This window comes from Caloenas nicobarica, chromosome Z (assembly GCF_036013445.1).
Source record: "Caloenas nicobarica isolate bCalNic1 chromosome Z, bCalNic1.hap1, whole genome shotgun sequence".
In the NCBI taxonomy this organism is placed as follows: domain Eukaryota; kingdom Metazoa; phylum Chordata; class Aves; order Columbiformes; family Columbidae; genus Caloenas; species Caloenas nicobarica.
In genome coordinates this window covers 20,152,586-20,169,761 of record NC_088284.1, presented here as the reverse complement: position 1 = coordinate 20,169,761, position 17,176 = coordinate 20,152,586, and the positions used below count along the sequence as shown (strand labels likewise).

Below are 17,176 nucleotides of genomic sequence, written 5' to 3'. Positions count from 1 at the left end.
AAGGCGGAGAGGTGTTTGTGCACCTTGTGCCTTTGTGGATATGGTTGTCTGTGAACAAAAATGCAAGGTCTGTGCTACAGACTCCTTGCAGTAAGGCAAGGACTGGATTTAGGATCCACCTGTGATGGATTCTATTTCATCTCTGCCTTCAAACACACTAAAAGGATAAAGTGGAGAATGACTTAAAGGCCACTGGGTATATTTTTGACTTGGTAAGTTGCTTTAATTCTGCAAACCACTGTTGAATTAATTTCTTACCACACTTTGCATGGTGTCAAGAGCTCAGGTGACAGTACCTCCAGTATGTTTTCTCTCTTCTACTTGACACGTCATTTCTCTTGCAGACAATGGGAAATCTACAGTAGAAGAAACATGTAGTTCATGTTTTTTTCTTTAGTAGTACCACAGAATGGACTTGTCATGACTCAGATTTTTGCCCCCCTGCTTTCATATAAAATAGTACGTGTAAGTACTCAGAATTACTGGTGGTGTAAACACAAATGAGTTCCTGGAGGTGGGAACTGGGACCAGCATGTTCCACCAACATTCAATATATAGTTGTCGCAGGTGCTCCCTTGCTGCTCTGATTTACTGCATTTGTGGCTCCGGGCAACACAGATCCAGAGGCCACAAAACTGACAGAAAACTTTTCCTCCAATTATTTTGATTCGTGCTTTTCAGACTAAGAACTGACCTCAAGTTTCCAAGAAGGCACCTCTTCTACCTGAAAACCAGTACCGATAGGGCTAGTGCCCCATCGGTCTGCTGAGATGCTGGAAGCCAAAATAATGACTTCGGCTCCCAGTCCTGACAATCTTTGTGCAACAAAACACCGATGATGGTGGTGCTAGTATTATCACTTACCTCCCGACATGTTCAGAAGTTGTGTCTCTCTGGCTTTCACATGTTGAAGCCCATCCACAACCATATGAGTCTGTAAAGACTGTTGAGCACAATATTGCCCAACAGGAATTGAGTTCTATACCTCTGTTTCAAAATTAGTAATGGGAAAGAATCAGCCATTTAACATCCAATTACGTATGGATTTATAAGGAAATGTATTCTTGTATTCTTAGAAGGGTCTTCAATGAGGTCAGTGGAGTAGTTGGATAATTTGAGGTAAGCTACATGCTATTTCCTGTAGGTGGCTGTTTTGAACTTCATTTTGTAGCATCTTGTAAACCCCTCAGAATCCAGCAGGTGGGTCTCACCAAAATAAAATATAAGGAAACGGCGTGAGAACACTAAACAGTGCTTTTGCCGATAGAACACTAGCATTAAACTGAACAAAAATGGAATTATTTAAAAAACGGAGCTGTTAGAGAATAGAAGCTTGATGCCTTTCTGTTGGGACAGAATCTCATTTTTAATAGTCTCTCTTTGAGGGGGGCAGGGCTACTTAGGTATAAATGTAGGATAAGGTCCACAACAGGCTGCTTCAGCCTCTTTCTGCCATACTTCTCTCCTTGGCTGGGCTCTGACAGCTAACAGGAGTGCATTAGCGTTGATAATTCTATTTGTAAGGGCTCTGCAAGGGAGCGAGTGTTGCAGGGAGGTGTAATCAGGTGCCCACACAGTTTTGTTCTCTTCGTGGAGTTAACAGACGGGGAGAAAAGGACATGAATACCCACCACGTTATTCTACTCAAGTATGCTGGGTCTCCATGGAGAAGGAAGGTCTAGGAAGATCTAAATGACCTTTAACAAAGACTGGTTTTGATGCATCAGTGCAGAGCTCTGTGTAACTCTTCATATACACTTCAAAGACAGGTCATAATTTTTTAAAAAAGCAAAGTGTGGTATTATACTTACCTTACTGGATAGCTTATAAACTTCTCCCATCTTTCCATCTGCTAGACACATGCTACCTGTAATAAGGTAAAGTTCAACCACCTTCTCACTAAAGTCCTCATGGGCATCTGTTTTACCTTGTAAGAAGTCTTTCAGCAGAGTGTATGCCTGCTAGAAAGAGAAAACTGCAACGTACCACACGCGTATATACTAATTTTATTAAATATATCTGGTTTTAGGGAGATTTTTTTAAGTCTTGACTGCTGCATGCTCAATGTACTGCAGTTCTCCCAGCCATTCCCAGATATGAGGTACTTTTTCAAGATGCACAACAAAGAAATCCATGAAAAATCTCACCTCCTGTTACACCACTGAAAATCTCGAGTGAGACCGGTTGCCTCTTAGGAAATGCTTTGATTGACACCAGACATCCATGTGCCAAGTCAGCTGTACTTAGCTTGACCAATAAATACGGCAAGGATTTTGAAGCACAAATGTAAAGATATAAAGTATATAATCAATAGATATGTATAAAATATATATACATATATATATATTTATGTATTATAAATATTACTTGGAATATAAACTCATCCTGCGAGGAACCCATGGGGATGTTACCTTCTCCTAAAAATATATTTGGCATCAATTCACATCTTTCAGCACCGTTAACTGGGACAACCAAAAATGCTCCCATTGCGCTGCGTACCCCTCCTTCCTTTTCCGCTAGGCCCGTGTCGCTCACAGATGGGTCTGGGGCATCTTGTGCCAACATTGACACCTGCAACACATTCCATGAGTATTTGTCCATACATGACTTTTCCCTAGACAGAGCAGCCATCTGCTGATTTCCTCAACAGTGCCAAGACCCTACAAATTATCTGCACCCAGTGTCACTTGATAGGCACCAAGGCTCCACAAAAAGTGCGTTTCAGCAGCCTCAGCATGCACAGTAGTGATTTTTAACTGATATCATTGCTCCCAGAACAAGCCTTCTCCTCGCTAGGGTCTGACTTGAACAACCAGGAGCAGCCGTGCAAGTCCAATGAATGCCACCAGTAACCTTTGCACTTTCTTGGATGTGAGGAGGTGAGGCTTTATCTCCCAGAAACATAGGAAGTTCAGTTTTGCAGGCTCTGTTGTCTTAGGAATGTGTTTTATGGCAGGACTGAAACTGTCCATTGCAGGTAGAATAAAGTGCTACTTCGGTGATAAAATCCAAGAAACACTGGGCATTCCAGGGTCTCTAGGTCAGCTCAGTTTTACCTCTGTGCACAACTTATGTGCTCCGTGTTCTTCACCTCCAAGCCCACCTGTGACATCCCTGCCTTCTGCAGCACTTCTGCTCTCCAAAGATCTCCCCTTTTCTACCTGAGCCCGGCACTACTTGCAATTCAGAAGACTCGCGTTCGCCCACGCGCTGCTCCCCAGCAGCAGCTCCACACGAGCCGCCTCCAGGCTGTTTGTCACACAGACCTATGCAACGGGGACACGTACAAAACAGAGAGAGGCTCCATGGGGTGGACAAACACAAAGGCGAAGGATGGTCCAAATAAATGAAGACGTTTTCATAGACAATGGGAGAACATGAAATTCCAGAGGTAGAAATCAGTTCATCTCCTGCTGTTTGTATTGTCACCTCTTGGTGTCCTTTTCGCACAGCCTTTACATCTCTAAATGCATAAACAAGACATTATAGTTTTAAACATAAACTGTCAGGGTCAGACATACGCTGAATATGTTAAGGTTGGATTTCTAACCCCACTGGGATTCTGGGATGTTTATCCTCAAGAACTTTGCTTTGTGGGCACACGAAAACTGAGGGCTAATTTTGTCAGCCTGAAGGTCCAGAAGTAGATTTTCAATACACAGATCTCAAGGTATTTGGCTCAGACAAACCTAAATCTTCCTATGTGTAGAAGTATCTGCATTAGCTACTTTAACATGGGCTAACCAGTTGATATGTTCACCAGGACTTTTTTTTTTACCTGTAATAAGTGACTTACAGTGCTCATGTATAGTTTTACTTCCGTCGTTCAGTTTGGATAAGATCCTCATGCAGAGGTAGGTGCTGCATTTCCATCAGATGAAATGGCAGCATCAGCTGCTTGTTCAAAGTAAGGCTTGGCAGCTTCTAGCTTATTTTGTTGCAGACACAAACTGGAAAAGGAGCAGGAAACTAGACACTGCTTTAAAGTCAGCAGGTATATTTCAGTGGCAGCGCCGACATGCTGGCGCTGGGCTGTTCGCACATGCGATTTCCCATTAATGATGGCTTTTACTCCATTTGAGCTATTCTCACAAAATCCCACAAATGACGCCCACATGTAGCCTTTTGCTTTTTACCTTCTCCATGCAAGGAGTAGTTCCTTCTCAGAGATTGTTGATCCCTGTTTCACACCAGGAGCTGCATTGAGCCAGTGCTGTTCATTCTGGCGTTTCTCTGCCTCAGGGGGGCAGAGATACAGCTCTGTGCCAGTGGAACAGTCAAGGAATAAGAAACCCCACCACAAAAGAGGTCACCAGCAATCCAAGCAAAGCCATAAATACAAAAGCTAATGAGAAAAGATGTTTTCAAGCATCCTGCTGCTCGCAGAGCAGCCTTGTGGTTGAGCCTGACATCGGCTTTTTCTGACCACTTTGTGCTCCATTTAGTTGTTCCTAATGACCAGGTCAGACTTTTTAGTTAAAAGAGACCCCTTCTTGCACTATTCGCTGCTGTTTCTGGTTCCACGAAGTAGCTGCTAACTTCCAATTCTGTGCTTTAGGGCACAGGAGAATCTGAATGTGTGGTGTTTTCTTCTTTACCTAAAGAAATTCCCAACAGAGCTGGGTGGGCGCACACTTCGCTGTGCTTGGCAGCCCATGCAATCCCACCAACTGCAGCAGGTGGGGGCTTCGGGGTTCTGTGCCTGAGCACAAAGCTGGGACCCCCACTTCCATAGGAGGATTTTGTCCAGAAGAGGGCATGGGATGACCTTGTCTGCTCTCGTCTCATCTTCTTACTCTTGGGAGTAACTTCAGCACTGGTGTTTGGGTGAGAGACGCTCTAAGTGCACCCCTGGGCAGAGCTGAGACAAGCAGTGGGGCATCTTTCAGCTGTTGCTGTGCTTTGCTCTAAAACTTCGATCACCAGCTCTTAAAGTTCACTTGCAACTCTGATCTTGGCTGATGCTGCCCACCTGCCAAGGTTGGGAAGTTTTTACAGTCACAACACCGTCCTGCTCGTTGTGAAATGATGCCTTGTCTTTTGATTAACTGTTGCATGGGGGAAATGCAAGATAAAAAGCTGTACTCCATTAATGCGTCTTTAGGAAACATTTTGTCATAGGTACATTAGGATCAAAGTGCTTTCAAAAGCAAGGATGTTTGTTCTGTGCCAGATGTGCTGCTGAGAGTCGCCAGGGTCCCTCGTTTTTCTTTCTTCTCCTCCAGAGATGCTGGCAGTGGCTGCCGCTCCATCAGCAGGACACGTTTGGCTGATTCGGCATGGTCAGATCTGGGAGAGAACAAAATACACATAAAATCCACCCACGTATCCACCAAGTGGTACAGATTAGAGACTGAGAGTTCATCCCAGATACAATAAAGGAGTAAACAAATTGCAGAGAAGAGAAAGGCTCCGAAAGCAATCACTGTGTGCGTGGTGCTTGTGTGCAAATGCATACACCTTAAAACATGCACACATGCAAAAATTATGTACGTACAAATTGTATGCTAAGAAAATACACAGATAGTCGGGCCAAGCATTTTTTAGCTGGCACATACCTGCAGGTAAAAAAAACGTGTAGAGCAACAGAAAGGGGTTGGTGCAGCCCTTCTCAAACAGATGCCACATAGCCAGCTTTCAAGGTACCTTGCTGTTTTTTTGTTGGCTTATTTTTTTCCTCTTGCACTCGTATAACACCCTTCCCTTGGAGGCTTTCTCCCTTTGGGTACAGACCTGTCTTCAGACATCTGCAGCCTGAAGAGCAGGTTACTGCTGCCGTCTCAATTCCGTGGCAGGAGAAGAGGTGATTTCAGCCAACCTGTTGAACCGAAGCGAGATGGTGGGACCATCAAAGCATCTGAACTTGTTTTACAGTAGCTCTGGTGTTGCTGCACTGGCTCTGGCGCAGCCCCCAGGCACTGCAAAGCCATCACTTCGCACACCCTGAGCTCACGCTGGAGCCGATTTTTACCTTGATTAAAAACACAGCTGAAAGCCTTGCTTGTACACCAAATCTGTGTTGAGATCTCTGGTTCTAGTGGACAACCAATGCCACTGAGAAGGCTTATGAATCCTGTGCAAAATGTTTTCTTTTTGAAACTCAATGCACTCTCTAGAAGATACTGTGCTCTCACTTGTGCCATTGTTCGTGCCGGGAATAGAGGTGGAGACGCAGTCTGGAGCAGGATAGGAAGGTCTTGCTGTCCCACACTCCCTTCTCTTTGTCATCGCGACTCGTCTGTGCTTACAGCATGCTTATAGGACACTGAGAGCTCAAGCTGACCTGGGGCCTTTTATGTCCAACTGCTGTAGCAGTGGTCCCACCAGTTATTTGTGACCCTGGAGAAAACCAGCCACTACTATGGCCCCTGTCATCTGATCTGGTTTATGTGTTTGTTTTGAGGAAAGAGGTGTAATCAGGACCGTATAGCTCCGGCCCGAGGTGGTGTTCATCTCCTTTCAGAATCGAGCCTGCGTGTGCTCTAAGGAGAGCAGAGAGAAGGTGGGCATGTCACTCTCTCTGGAGCAATGGCATGCAGCAGCGTTCAGTGAGTTCGAGTCAGCACTTCGGAAATTCCCAGAGCCCAACTGTTAACTTTGCAGGTCAAGCCCCCAGTGAGACACTGGTCAAAAAGAAGACGCTAAACTTGCTTTGTTGGTGGTTGGCTCTTGCAGATTAACCTGGAGGGACTGTGGGGTTTTCTAGTCTCCTGGTGTGAGGCTGCAAGAAGAGATGATGAAAGCTCTCCATGGAGGATTTATTATAGCTGCCCTTCCAGCTCAGGTGTACCGTGGGCTGACTGAAAACGAGCACACCAGCAGAAAGCTTGAGGCTTCAATGTATGTCCTATCTATCCGTACGTATGTGTGGATTTTACCCCATAAATACTAGTAGAGTGCAGCGATGGTTTTGCAGCACTGAAGGAGGCGTGAAGCCACTCCGCCCAGTCAGGCAGTAACTGCAGGGGGGTTGCAGCAGCACCAAACCACAGTGTCTCTGTCTGCTTGAAAACCAGGCGCCTGCCCAAGGAGACAGACTCTGCTTAAGACTTCATACAGAGCTGAACGCAGCCCAGAACCCAGAGGAGAGAGCATCTGGATGCAAAGCTGCTCGCACGAACCCCAGCAGTGCGGGCTGAGGGCTCCGGTGCGGGATCCCAGGCAACACCCGCCTGTGCAGATGCTGTTTGAGGTGCTCCTGGGCACAGAGGGGTTGGGATGCTGAGCAACCAGGGTTTGCACTGCAGAAACCTCATCTTGCAAGGTGCAGAGTCATCTGCAAAGAGGAGTGGGCTGATCCAGAGCTGTGCTGGGCAGTTATTTGCAAAAATTGCTGGCCGGCTGGGCCAACACCATGGCAAGCCCCATGCCAAACAGTTTAATGATAGGGGTGGTCTCGTTCCAGCATTTGAGAACATTCTTGGCTACTTTTATAGGCATAGACTGATGTATCACCAAGAACACGTTTCTTCTCCCCATAGCTTTACAATAAGCTGTTCACCTTGCTGGACGCAGAGAGCTCCGTTACTCTTAAATGCTGCCATCATCTGGTTGTAGACATTCACTCTCCTAAAAAACTAAATACAGGCATGAAACAGGTCCCAGAGATGCTGGGGTAAACCCAGGCATCTGCCTGCTCGCAGCACAGGGTAGCGTGTTCCCTGCAAGCAACAGGTGACCAAGGGGCCCAGAAAGGCTCCAGGGAGGCGTGGGCTGCACGGAGCTGCTGGAGGCAGCTGGCGAAGCTGTGCATCCTCCTCCTCCGTGCTGCAACCCTGACCCGGCGATCTTGGGTGGCTTTAGTTATGCAGATATTTGCAAGGGAACATACAGCCAGGGACCCATCAGCCAAAGCAGAGGAAACACTGCCAGCCTGCCCTTCACCCGTCGTCAGACAGTGATGTGATTTCTTTACGTGGCAGCAAAGGCAGGAATTTTAGAAGCATTGTGGACACCACGTAGCCACCCTCAGGCAGTGCAGGGCTTTAGGGCCGTCCTGATCCCACTGCCTATTCCCAAACCCTCTGCTGGGAGGTGAGGCAGAAGCAGCAGGACTGGGGAGCAGACTGCTCTCCCACGGGCATGGAGAGCCCACTACCTGCTTCCCCGCCACCTTCCACCACGCATCGGGCTCTGCGGCATCTGCACAGGCGTGGCTGCACCTGGATCCGCAACATCGCGCCACCTGTGCTCACATTCAGCTGTGGCCCCACCAGCTGCTGAATGCAGTGCTGCTTTTTTGGGACCCACACTTTGAATAGCAAAAGCCCAGAGGAGCTACTTCTAGGAACGGGGCAGTGCAGACCTTCATGCTTTGTGTCTTCACTCCCCGCACTGTTTTCCAGCTGCAAGGGAGGCTCGGAGGAGAAGGAGCACCAGATTTACCTCCCTGTCCCTCCCCCACCTTTATTTTTTTCCTTTGTCTGGAAAATGCAGCTTAATCCAGCTACTCCCTTTCTCCACAGCCTGTTCTTTCAGCGATGCCTTCTGGTGGGCAGCAAAGTGCTTACAGAGGAGCAAATGCCTCCAAACATTTTCGGACAGGGCTTCCAAGCCCTGCAGGGTGCAGGACTGTTGCAGCTGCAGGACAGGGGCTGCAAGAAGAGCACTGCAGGTCCCAGCCCAGCCGTCATCAGGGAGTCTTCTTGCTAATCCTGAAGGGGAGAGTGACCACACCAGAGCCACAGCTTCCCACACGAGCGCATTTGTGTTTTGATGCAGGCGATGCTTGCCTCCTGAGAGCTGCTGAGCGCAGGGTACCACCTGCAGCATTGCTCCTGGGCAGGGTTGGCAGCACACGGTGGGCGGGCAGGAGTAGACAACTGCCTGCCGGGACACGGGAGACAACGGGTTCCAGCCCTGAGCTGGGTGATGTCACCGAGATGTGCCTGTTTCCAATCTCCAGCTGCGGGTAGGAGGCCCCATGACCAACCGTCTGAGCATTTCAGGCTTTTGGAAAATGTACCGGGAGGGCCAACACTGAATCTGGACAGATCAGCATGCAAGCAAGCTTTTAAAATATCAGACTGAAAACCTGATGATCCTGTAAACACCTGTGTTAAACTCATCAAATAAGAGTCTGTCAGGGCAGCCAAAGGTTTGTAAACAGTGACAGACGTGTTGCCATAAAATGGCTCAGGAGCTGTATCACAAAATAGACCTTCCTGAGGCCACCAGTGGGACTGGGGACTGGCATCTGCAGGTCTAAAAGCACAAACCTCTACAGCCTGGGCAAAGGGGCAAAACTGACTGTCAGATGTTGATGACAAAGCGCCCCAGGATCCCACCACCGGGTCCAACAAGGCAGTGGCTGTCATTTCCCCTAGAAGGCGTTTAATCACACACTATCGTAACGTGGGGAGCCCCACACTTGCAGGTGTCCAGCAAAGGACACAGCTTTCTTGCCAGAAGCAGGATCCTCTGGTAGCAGTTTTCCGTAGCTACAAATCTTTGTGTCTCAAACCTCCTCAAATAAGTAGAAACTTACTAAATCACAGATTTTAATTCACTTCAGCTGCAGTTTAGCACTGCATGCAATTCTGAGACAGTGGGTTTGTAGAAATGACTGTTAACATGAAAATTAATTTGTTACCACCCTGAGAACACAGACATAAAAATAAAATATGGTTCTATTCTGTACTTAGTATCTTAAAAAAGATCAGTGAAGGATCCAAAGAGGGGAGGAGGAAGGGACAAAGAAAACCGTTTGGAACATTCACTTCTGTGAGCATCTGCTAAGAGTGGACGTGCACCCATGAGCACCCCCAAGTGACCTGCTTTTGGAGAACCACAGACTGTTGCTACCAATGAAGATTTCAAGGTACTCAGACAAACTCTTAAACCGTGACTTGACATTAAATTCATAGCACTTTTAGTGCTCCCTGTGGCAGATAGAAACCACAGAATAGAGGATTTAAACCACTGATCTGCCCTAAAAGCCTTGCATCCAGTTCCTGTTTGAAAAAAATCGCTGGGTTATGCTTGTGCCTGCACAGTATGTTCTGGGTTACGTCATGTCTGCTTATGCTGCTACTCTGAAACCTCAACAGCAAACTCCTCCAGGAGCTTTTCTGTGAGTTTCATTGACACGCAGCACCGTGACCCACCATGCAGCTGCTTTGCAGCATGGATCTGAGACCTCCCACGGCAGCGGGCTGGGGTCCTGGTCCTGCGGACGGCCAGAGCCACCGAGGCTGCTTCTGCTTCAGGACCTGTCCACACTGCTTGAGCCAGTGATTCTTGCCAGTGGCACGTGCCATGTTTGAGGGCAGATTGCTTCAGCCTTTTGTGTCTGCTGTTTGGAGAAAGGGTGGAGAAAGGCCCAGGACACTCTGGCTGGCCTGACTCAAGCCAGAGCCTCCTTGGGGGCAGATCAGACAGGCAGAGGCTCATGTGGACACCCCTGCTCCACTGCTCTGACAGCAGCTCTCCCACACAGACCTCCAGCCCCCCTTGCTTATCCTCCTCCCTCCTGCCCACTCCAGGCTGGTAGCCCATGTTGCCAGAGCCCCCAGAGAGCAGCGTTCTTGGTCTAAACACAATGCTGGGTGCCCACCAAGCTGCTCTATCACTCCCCTCCTCAGCTGGACAGGGGAGAGAAAATATAACAAAAAGCTCATGGGTCAAGATAAGGACAGCGACATCACTCGGCAACTACCATCACGGGCAAAACAGACTCAGCTTGGGGAAGTTAATTTAATTTATTGCCAATCAAATCAGCATAGGGTAATGAGAAATAAAACTAAATCTTAAAACACCTTCCCCCCACCCCTCCCATTTGAAGTTGAAGGGTTCAACTTCACTCCCAATTTCTCTACCTCCTCCGCTCAAGCAGCACAGGGGGATGGGAATGTGGGTCTGTGGTCAGTTAATCATACGTTGTCTCTGCTGCTCCTTCCTCCTCACCCTCTTCCCCTGCTCCAGCTTGGGGTCCCCCCCCAGCAGACAGTCCTCCATGAACTTCTCCAATGTGGGTCCTTCCCACAGGCTGCAGTTCTTCACGAACTGTTCCAGCGTGGGTCCTTCCATGGGGTGCAGCCCTTCAGGAACAGACTGCTCCAGCCTGGGTCCCCCACGGGCTCACAGGTCCTGCCAGCAAAACTGCTCCAGGGGGCTCCTCTCTCCATGGGGCCACAGGTCCTGCCAGGAGCCTGCTCCAGCATGGGCTTCCCATGGGGTCACAGCTCCTTTGGCCATCCCCCTGCTCCAGCAGGGGGTCCTCCCCGGGCTTCAGGTGGAGATCTGCTCCATCATGGACCTCCCTGGGCTGCAGTGGGACAGCTGGCCTCATCATGGTCTGCACCACAGGCTGCAGGGGAATCTCTGCTCCAGTGTCTGGAGCACCTCGTCCACCTTCTTCACTGACCTTGCTGTCTGCAGGGTTGTTTCTCTCACATATTCTCACTCCTCTCCCCCAGATGCCAGTGGTTTTTTGTTTTGGTTTGTTTTTTTTTTTTTCCTCCTTTCTTATCATACCTTATCCCAGAGACACTACCACCATCACTGACAGGCTCAGCCTTGGCCAGCAGTGGGTCTGTCTTAGAGCCTGCTGGCATTGGCTCTGTCAGACCCAGGAGAAACTTTCGGCAGCTTCTCAAAGAAATGACCCCTGTAGCTTTCCCCTGCTACCAAAACCTTGTTTGCAAACCCAATGTAACATGTATAGCAACAGTAATTTATTTAGCTCTGAAACATTCAGAGCAGTGAAATCACACACCACCTCCCTCCTTCCCCCAGACAGACGTTGCTCAGGAGAACTCACATGATGTGAAGTGGGCTTAAATACTAAATCGCAGCTCCACATAGTGATGTGGCATCTGCCAAGTGACCTCCAGCCAGCTTTTCCACTGGCCCTCTCTTGGTTGCGTCTCCTAGGGCACTGTGCTGTGCTGATCTGCAGCCCACAGCGGCACAGCCTTTCCCTGGCTTCTGCTGTCTTGTGCTGACACGTAGCACATCGTCATTTAGTTGACCTGAAGAGCGGTGGAATGAAAACCAGCGGGGCTTTCTGCGATCACTGAGCCCCCTGCTCAGCCAGCATGGAGAAATATCAGCCTTTTACCTCGTGCCTGAATCCATGAGGTACCCGAATAAACCATCTAGCAACTGTTTCTTTCACTCTCAATCTCCTGTTCCTCTGAAAAGCCAGCCTCAAGGGAATGACGCTTACAGTGCTATCAGTTCTCCAGTAGTAAGACTGTGCAGAAAAAACCCCAAACATACCAAAAACAGGTAGAGGGGGACCAATGACCACTTTCCTTTGTCTGCATAAGGGACCCGAGAGCAGGAATGGGATGGGTGAGAAGAGCCAGTATGCTCAAGCTGAGCAGTCTGACCAAAATATCTCTGTGGTTTGCCAGCTGCACTCCATAAATTTGATAAGAGTTCATCCCCAGTACTCATACACTTGCTGGGGAGGGGGAAAGAAATCAGCTATAAAAATGCTGCTCAGGAGAAGACCCATGCTATTGTGACTGCCTACGCAGGAGGCTACAAATAAATAACCACCAGACCGGTGGTGCTGGTGAAGCACTTCTACTCAAATATGGCAACAATCCACTTCAAAAGCAAGATGAAGGACTGCGACAGGTCTGCACCTAAAAAAAAAAAAAAACCACACACACCAAAAAACCAACCAACCAACCCACCCCCCCAAAACCCCAAAACAAACCACAAACAAAACAGGCCTGTTAAGCAACAGAGCTGGCATCTGGTGATCCACAGGGGAAAAGTGGCAGTTCAGATAGGAGATACAAGGCAGCAGGCCCATTGCTTGTGGCAGCACAAATGCCATCAAAGCAGAGCTTCCCTGATAGGGGATCCCACCATGAACAGATTCTCATACCTGTTTGTCAGCAGACTTCTCCAAAGAAAATGCAATACTGAGTAGCTTACAGAAATTTTCTACAAGAGGATAAAGAGCTACTTAACCCCCAGGATGTAACTAAAAGAGGTGCAGTTCCTGCCATTTGGGTGTTCTGGCCTCATACAGGAAGATATTTGCAAGTAAGTTACTGAAAAAATAGTTTCCTAAATAAAACTCAGGAGAGGGAGATATGATAAAAGGCAATGGGGCTGACTGTGTAACTATTGCTCAGTCTAAAGAGAAGCATACATATCAATATATCCATAAGCATATACACATATACTTTGTGTATATGCTTTAAGTGTAGTTCTGCGCATAGAGTGAAGTGCTAAGTGACAGAGAATTGCACTTTTGAAAAATTGTGGGACCTCACCAATCTGTGTTACTGGTATAAGGTACTTCTAAACTTAGTTGGAATGCATCCAGAGGTGAATGGGAAGCTTGTATTACCCTCTAGCGGGATGTCCGCATGAGAAACAGCTCTGAACTTCACAATCAGATAGAAGACATAATCTGCAACACTGGTTGCATGGGGTTTGAAGTGGCTTCTATTCTGCCTGACAAAGTTAATAATCAAGTTGTGAAACTAGGGAGGAAAACCCAGTACCTCTGAATGCTATCTAAACCTGAGATATAGAATATACTTGTTATAACAGTGCAGTGAGATTTTACTCAATACAAAAAGTAAATGAAGGCACAAAAAGAACGAAGATGAAAAAACTGGAAATAGTTTATTTGCTGCATAAGGAAACTTCTTGTAAATTACACATAAAGAAACTTACTATGCTGTAGCATATAATTTTCAATATTCCACAAAGATAATTGTAATAAATATACAAACCAAAACAAAGTAGAAGACTAAATCCATCAGGCAACCTAACAAAATGGTTCATCAAGTTTTATACTTGACAGCATTATCACACTTAAAATCTTGTTGTTCATTTTGAAGTGCTGCAGCAAAATTCTTTTCACATTTCTTTGGAGCATTTTCAAAACCATCTAGCTACAAAATACTGTTCGAAATTAGCAGGCATTAGTTAAACAACCCAATAAAAGTAACAAAGTCTAACTGATGCAAAGGTGTGATTTTTCTTCTTGCTTTTAAAATCCATTTCAGTTTTGCCAGGGTTAGGAATTATCTGATATAAGTACACTATGAGTCCAGTCAGCCTGTGGCAGTGCTGACTCTTGTCATATTATGACTCTATAAAATTCATACATTGTATAGCTCTGGAAGATTTCCCTATTAGAGACATATGCACTAACAGGAATAAAACAAATATCATAGTGAAGCTGCAAGCTAGTCAGAATGATTGTGCCCTTAAGAGCAGTGTGTGCCTAGACACATTATTCCATACTTTGGTACTATACCACATCAGGCATTTTTATTTAACTTTTAAATTTAAAAGTGCTGATAAAGGCTTTACTGATGCCCCTAGCCTCTAGACATGGCATGTAGAATTTTGACACCTGTTGCAGTTCTCTTCTTATCATTTCTACATTTTTTGAAAAAGCAGGCTGAATTGCATTTTGACATTTCACTGCTCTGGACCACACTGATAGACAAGTCTATTATTCTGTACGACCTTTTACAAATTGAAAACACTTCACTGTGCTTCACTATTACTGAATACTTGGGGGTATAAAAAGAAACTCTCTAAAACACGATTACCTAAAAATATTTGTTAATAAGCTTAATGCAAACATTATATAGAAAAATGGTTTAGTTACAAAAAAAATTCATTAGGGGGCCAATAAAAATATACTGAAGAGAAGATCTTTACAAAAGTGAGGTTAGGAAGTATGAGGCATTGACATTTGCTGTAAACATCCTGTGTTCACTAGAATCCCTTGTCTAAAGTATATGTTCTGGTTTTGTTCCTGAGCTTCATGGCCAACACTTGCATAGATAGCTAAACCTATCATAAAGGGTTGTTCATACAGATGTCTCTCTACTGCTTTGTACAGAATTTCGATAAACTAATGTTTTTATCTTTTGAAATAGTTTCATTCCACCACCAGGCAGTTCAAGGAAACTATGAAGCATGGTATGATTTTTCTGTACTCAGTGCATTGGATGGGTTGGGACAGCTACCTTACGGTGTGTTACTCTTTAATACTACTACACTAGGCAGGGTAGCTGTTTCATGTTCTGGCTTAGCATAAATATCTACTTCTGCTCACTGCTCCAAGGCTCACTTCTGTTCTGCCAAAGACTGCACATGGCAAAACAGCAGGAATCTGAGTGCTACATCATCAAGCAAGTAAGTTTATCCCCAATAACAAGATGCAGCATATAAACAGTATAGAAGACTTTACAGAGAATTTCACCTTTACCCATTCAACATAAGTGCTTTCCTCTAGATTAACCTCCCTCTATTGGAGGAAACTAGAAAGTACTTCCAGGGTAAACATGACATGGAGTGGCCTAAGTAAAAAGTCTGAAGAACATACTTGCATTTTGAATATGAAAAGCAGGCATGTGTTTAGTTACTGCACAAGCAAATGCACATGGGTAGAGACAGACAAACAAATCCACCTCACAAACAGGACAATAACACAAAAGCAGCAAATTGCCGATTTTAAATCTTATGTTAAGGCAAATCTAAATAAACACCCATAACAGGATTAATAAAAATGGGGAGTTTTCCTTGGCTTTTTTGTTTACTTTTTCTGTGATTGGCTTTTACACATCGATAAGATTTGTTTCAGCACTTTCTGGACATCTTCATCCATTTGACCCTAGACAATGGAAGAAAAAAGAACAGATGATTGAATTCAAGCATCTCTATACTCTTTAAGAAGATTTATAAACTGTTTTTGAGGTATAGTGAGAAATGAGATTGATTTCCTAAAAGGAAGCGGTGTTAAATTTGTGCTTAAACAGTCACATCTTTTGATCTTGGATAAAACATGCAAAGTTCTTACTAGATCTGCAGAAGAAATTTCTTTCATTAAAATATCAACACTGTGTAACTAATAATATGCAACCATACCTGCACAGCATAGAGAAGATGCATCCTGTAAACTGAGACAATTTCCTGATGTTGCTTCTTTGTTTCCTAGAAAGCAGTTCAGCAGAAAGTCACAGAGCATTCAGAACTGTTGATTTTGGAACTCCCCAACTAGATTTAGAGAGCTCCGGGGAATTAAACACCATAGTCTTACGCATGCATGGAAAACTAGCTCAGACAGTACTGTGCCATCAGCCATACAAGACATAATTTGCTCAGAAGTGTGGTCCACAGAAACACTGTAATTCTACCCATCCCAGTAAAAAAAGCTGATGAGATGACATAAGTTGTAAGAAGCATTGAGCTGTGAAGATGTGGAATGACCATATAATCTACTTCTGAGCTTATCAGCAACCAGAATTGAGGAAAACCAACAATATACTGACAAATCAACCCTCAACTGCAACTGAGCTCTGCCCTGAAATTCATGACCCATCTGTCAGCTAATGCCTTCCCAGAAAAGAGGAAGTGCTTACAAAGGTCTTAACACATGAAATCCTCAGTTAATTACTACACATTCAAACAAAGAGAGCCAGCCTCCTTTTTCATTATCACAGACTGACACATCCCAGAAGCCACCTTTCCAAATAAACAGGAAGCTGTTGGGAAAGCTAGCCTGCAGGAAGGAAAGCACACTTCTGTCCTGTTTTAAATCCTGCCCGCTTTCCTAATGTGCTGCATTTCTTTGCACCTTGTGCTACTTTGCTGTTCCTTAAGCAGTGGGACATGAAGGGTCCTTTCAGGCTTGGTGGGCTGGGATAGGAAACAATCTGGGCCATTACACTGAAAGGATGCAGCGTTTAACTGTCTGCCTGCTTATTTCTCCTCACTGCAAGGGAATTCTTCTGGCCCATATGCACATTGATTCTTGTTTCTGTCTGCTGTGGAAGGCAGGAAAGCAGACACCAGGTAAGCCACTTAGCGTGTCAGGCTGGGAATTCTCCTTTCAGAGTTACTCCAGAACTCTCAAGGGCAGTACCTTCTTTTCACCCTCAGCAGTGAATTAAAGCGCCCCTTTGGACAGGCAACCTTTTGGAAATAGTAATTATGACTCAGCTCAGAAGACTGGACCTTTTATGCACAAACACAATACAATACCAAAAGAAAAAAAAGGTCTTTAAGCAGTTCAGAATTCCAGAGAATGTACTGTGCTCCCTATAAACAGATGGATTTGCTTGATTTGAAACTTCATGCCCTCAGTGACTACCTTCTTCCACAAAGTCAAACTTATTTTAGCTTAAAAAAAACAAAGAGACTTCAGGTGACAATGTTCTTGAGAAAACACACGAATTCACTG

General features: G+C 45.7%; 1 protein-coding gene across 5 annotated transcripts in view; it reads right to left on the bottom strand.

Moving 5' to 3' along the window:
- Positions 1 to 13,645: 13,645 nt before the first annotated feature.
- Positions 13,646 to 17,176, bottom strand: part of RAI14 (retinoic acid induced 14) — a 91,501-nt gene continuing 87,970 nt past the window's right edge. For all 5 annotated transcript variants that reach the window (XM_065655919.1, XM_065655921.1, XM_065655923.1 and 2 more), the window contains 2 exons: positions 15,862 to 15,927; positions 13,646 to 15,607 (listed from right to left, as the gene is read on the bottom strand). In XM_065655919.1, coding sequence (XP_065511991.1) covers positions 15,530 to 15,607; positions 15,862 to 15,927 — 144 coding nt within the window. In that variant the 3' untranslated portion in view covers positions 13,646 to 15,529. The remainder of the gene's footprint in view (positions 15,608 to 15,861; positions 15,928 to 17,176) is intronic.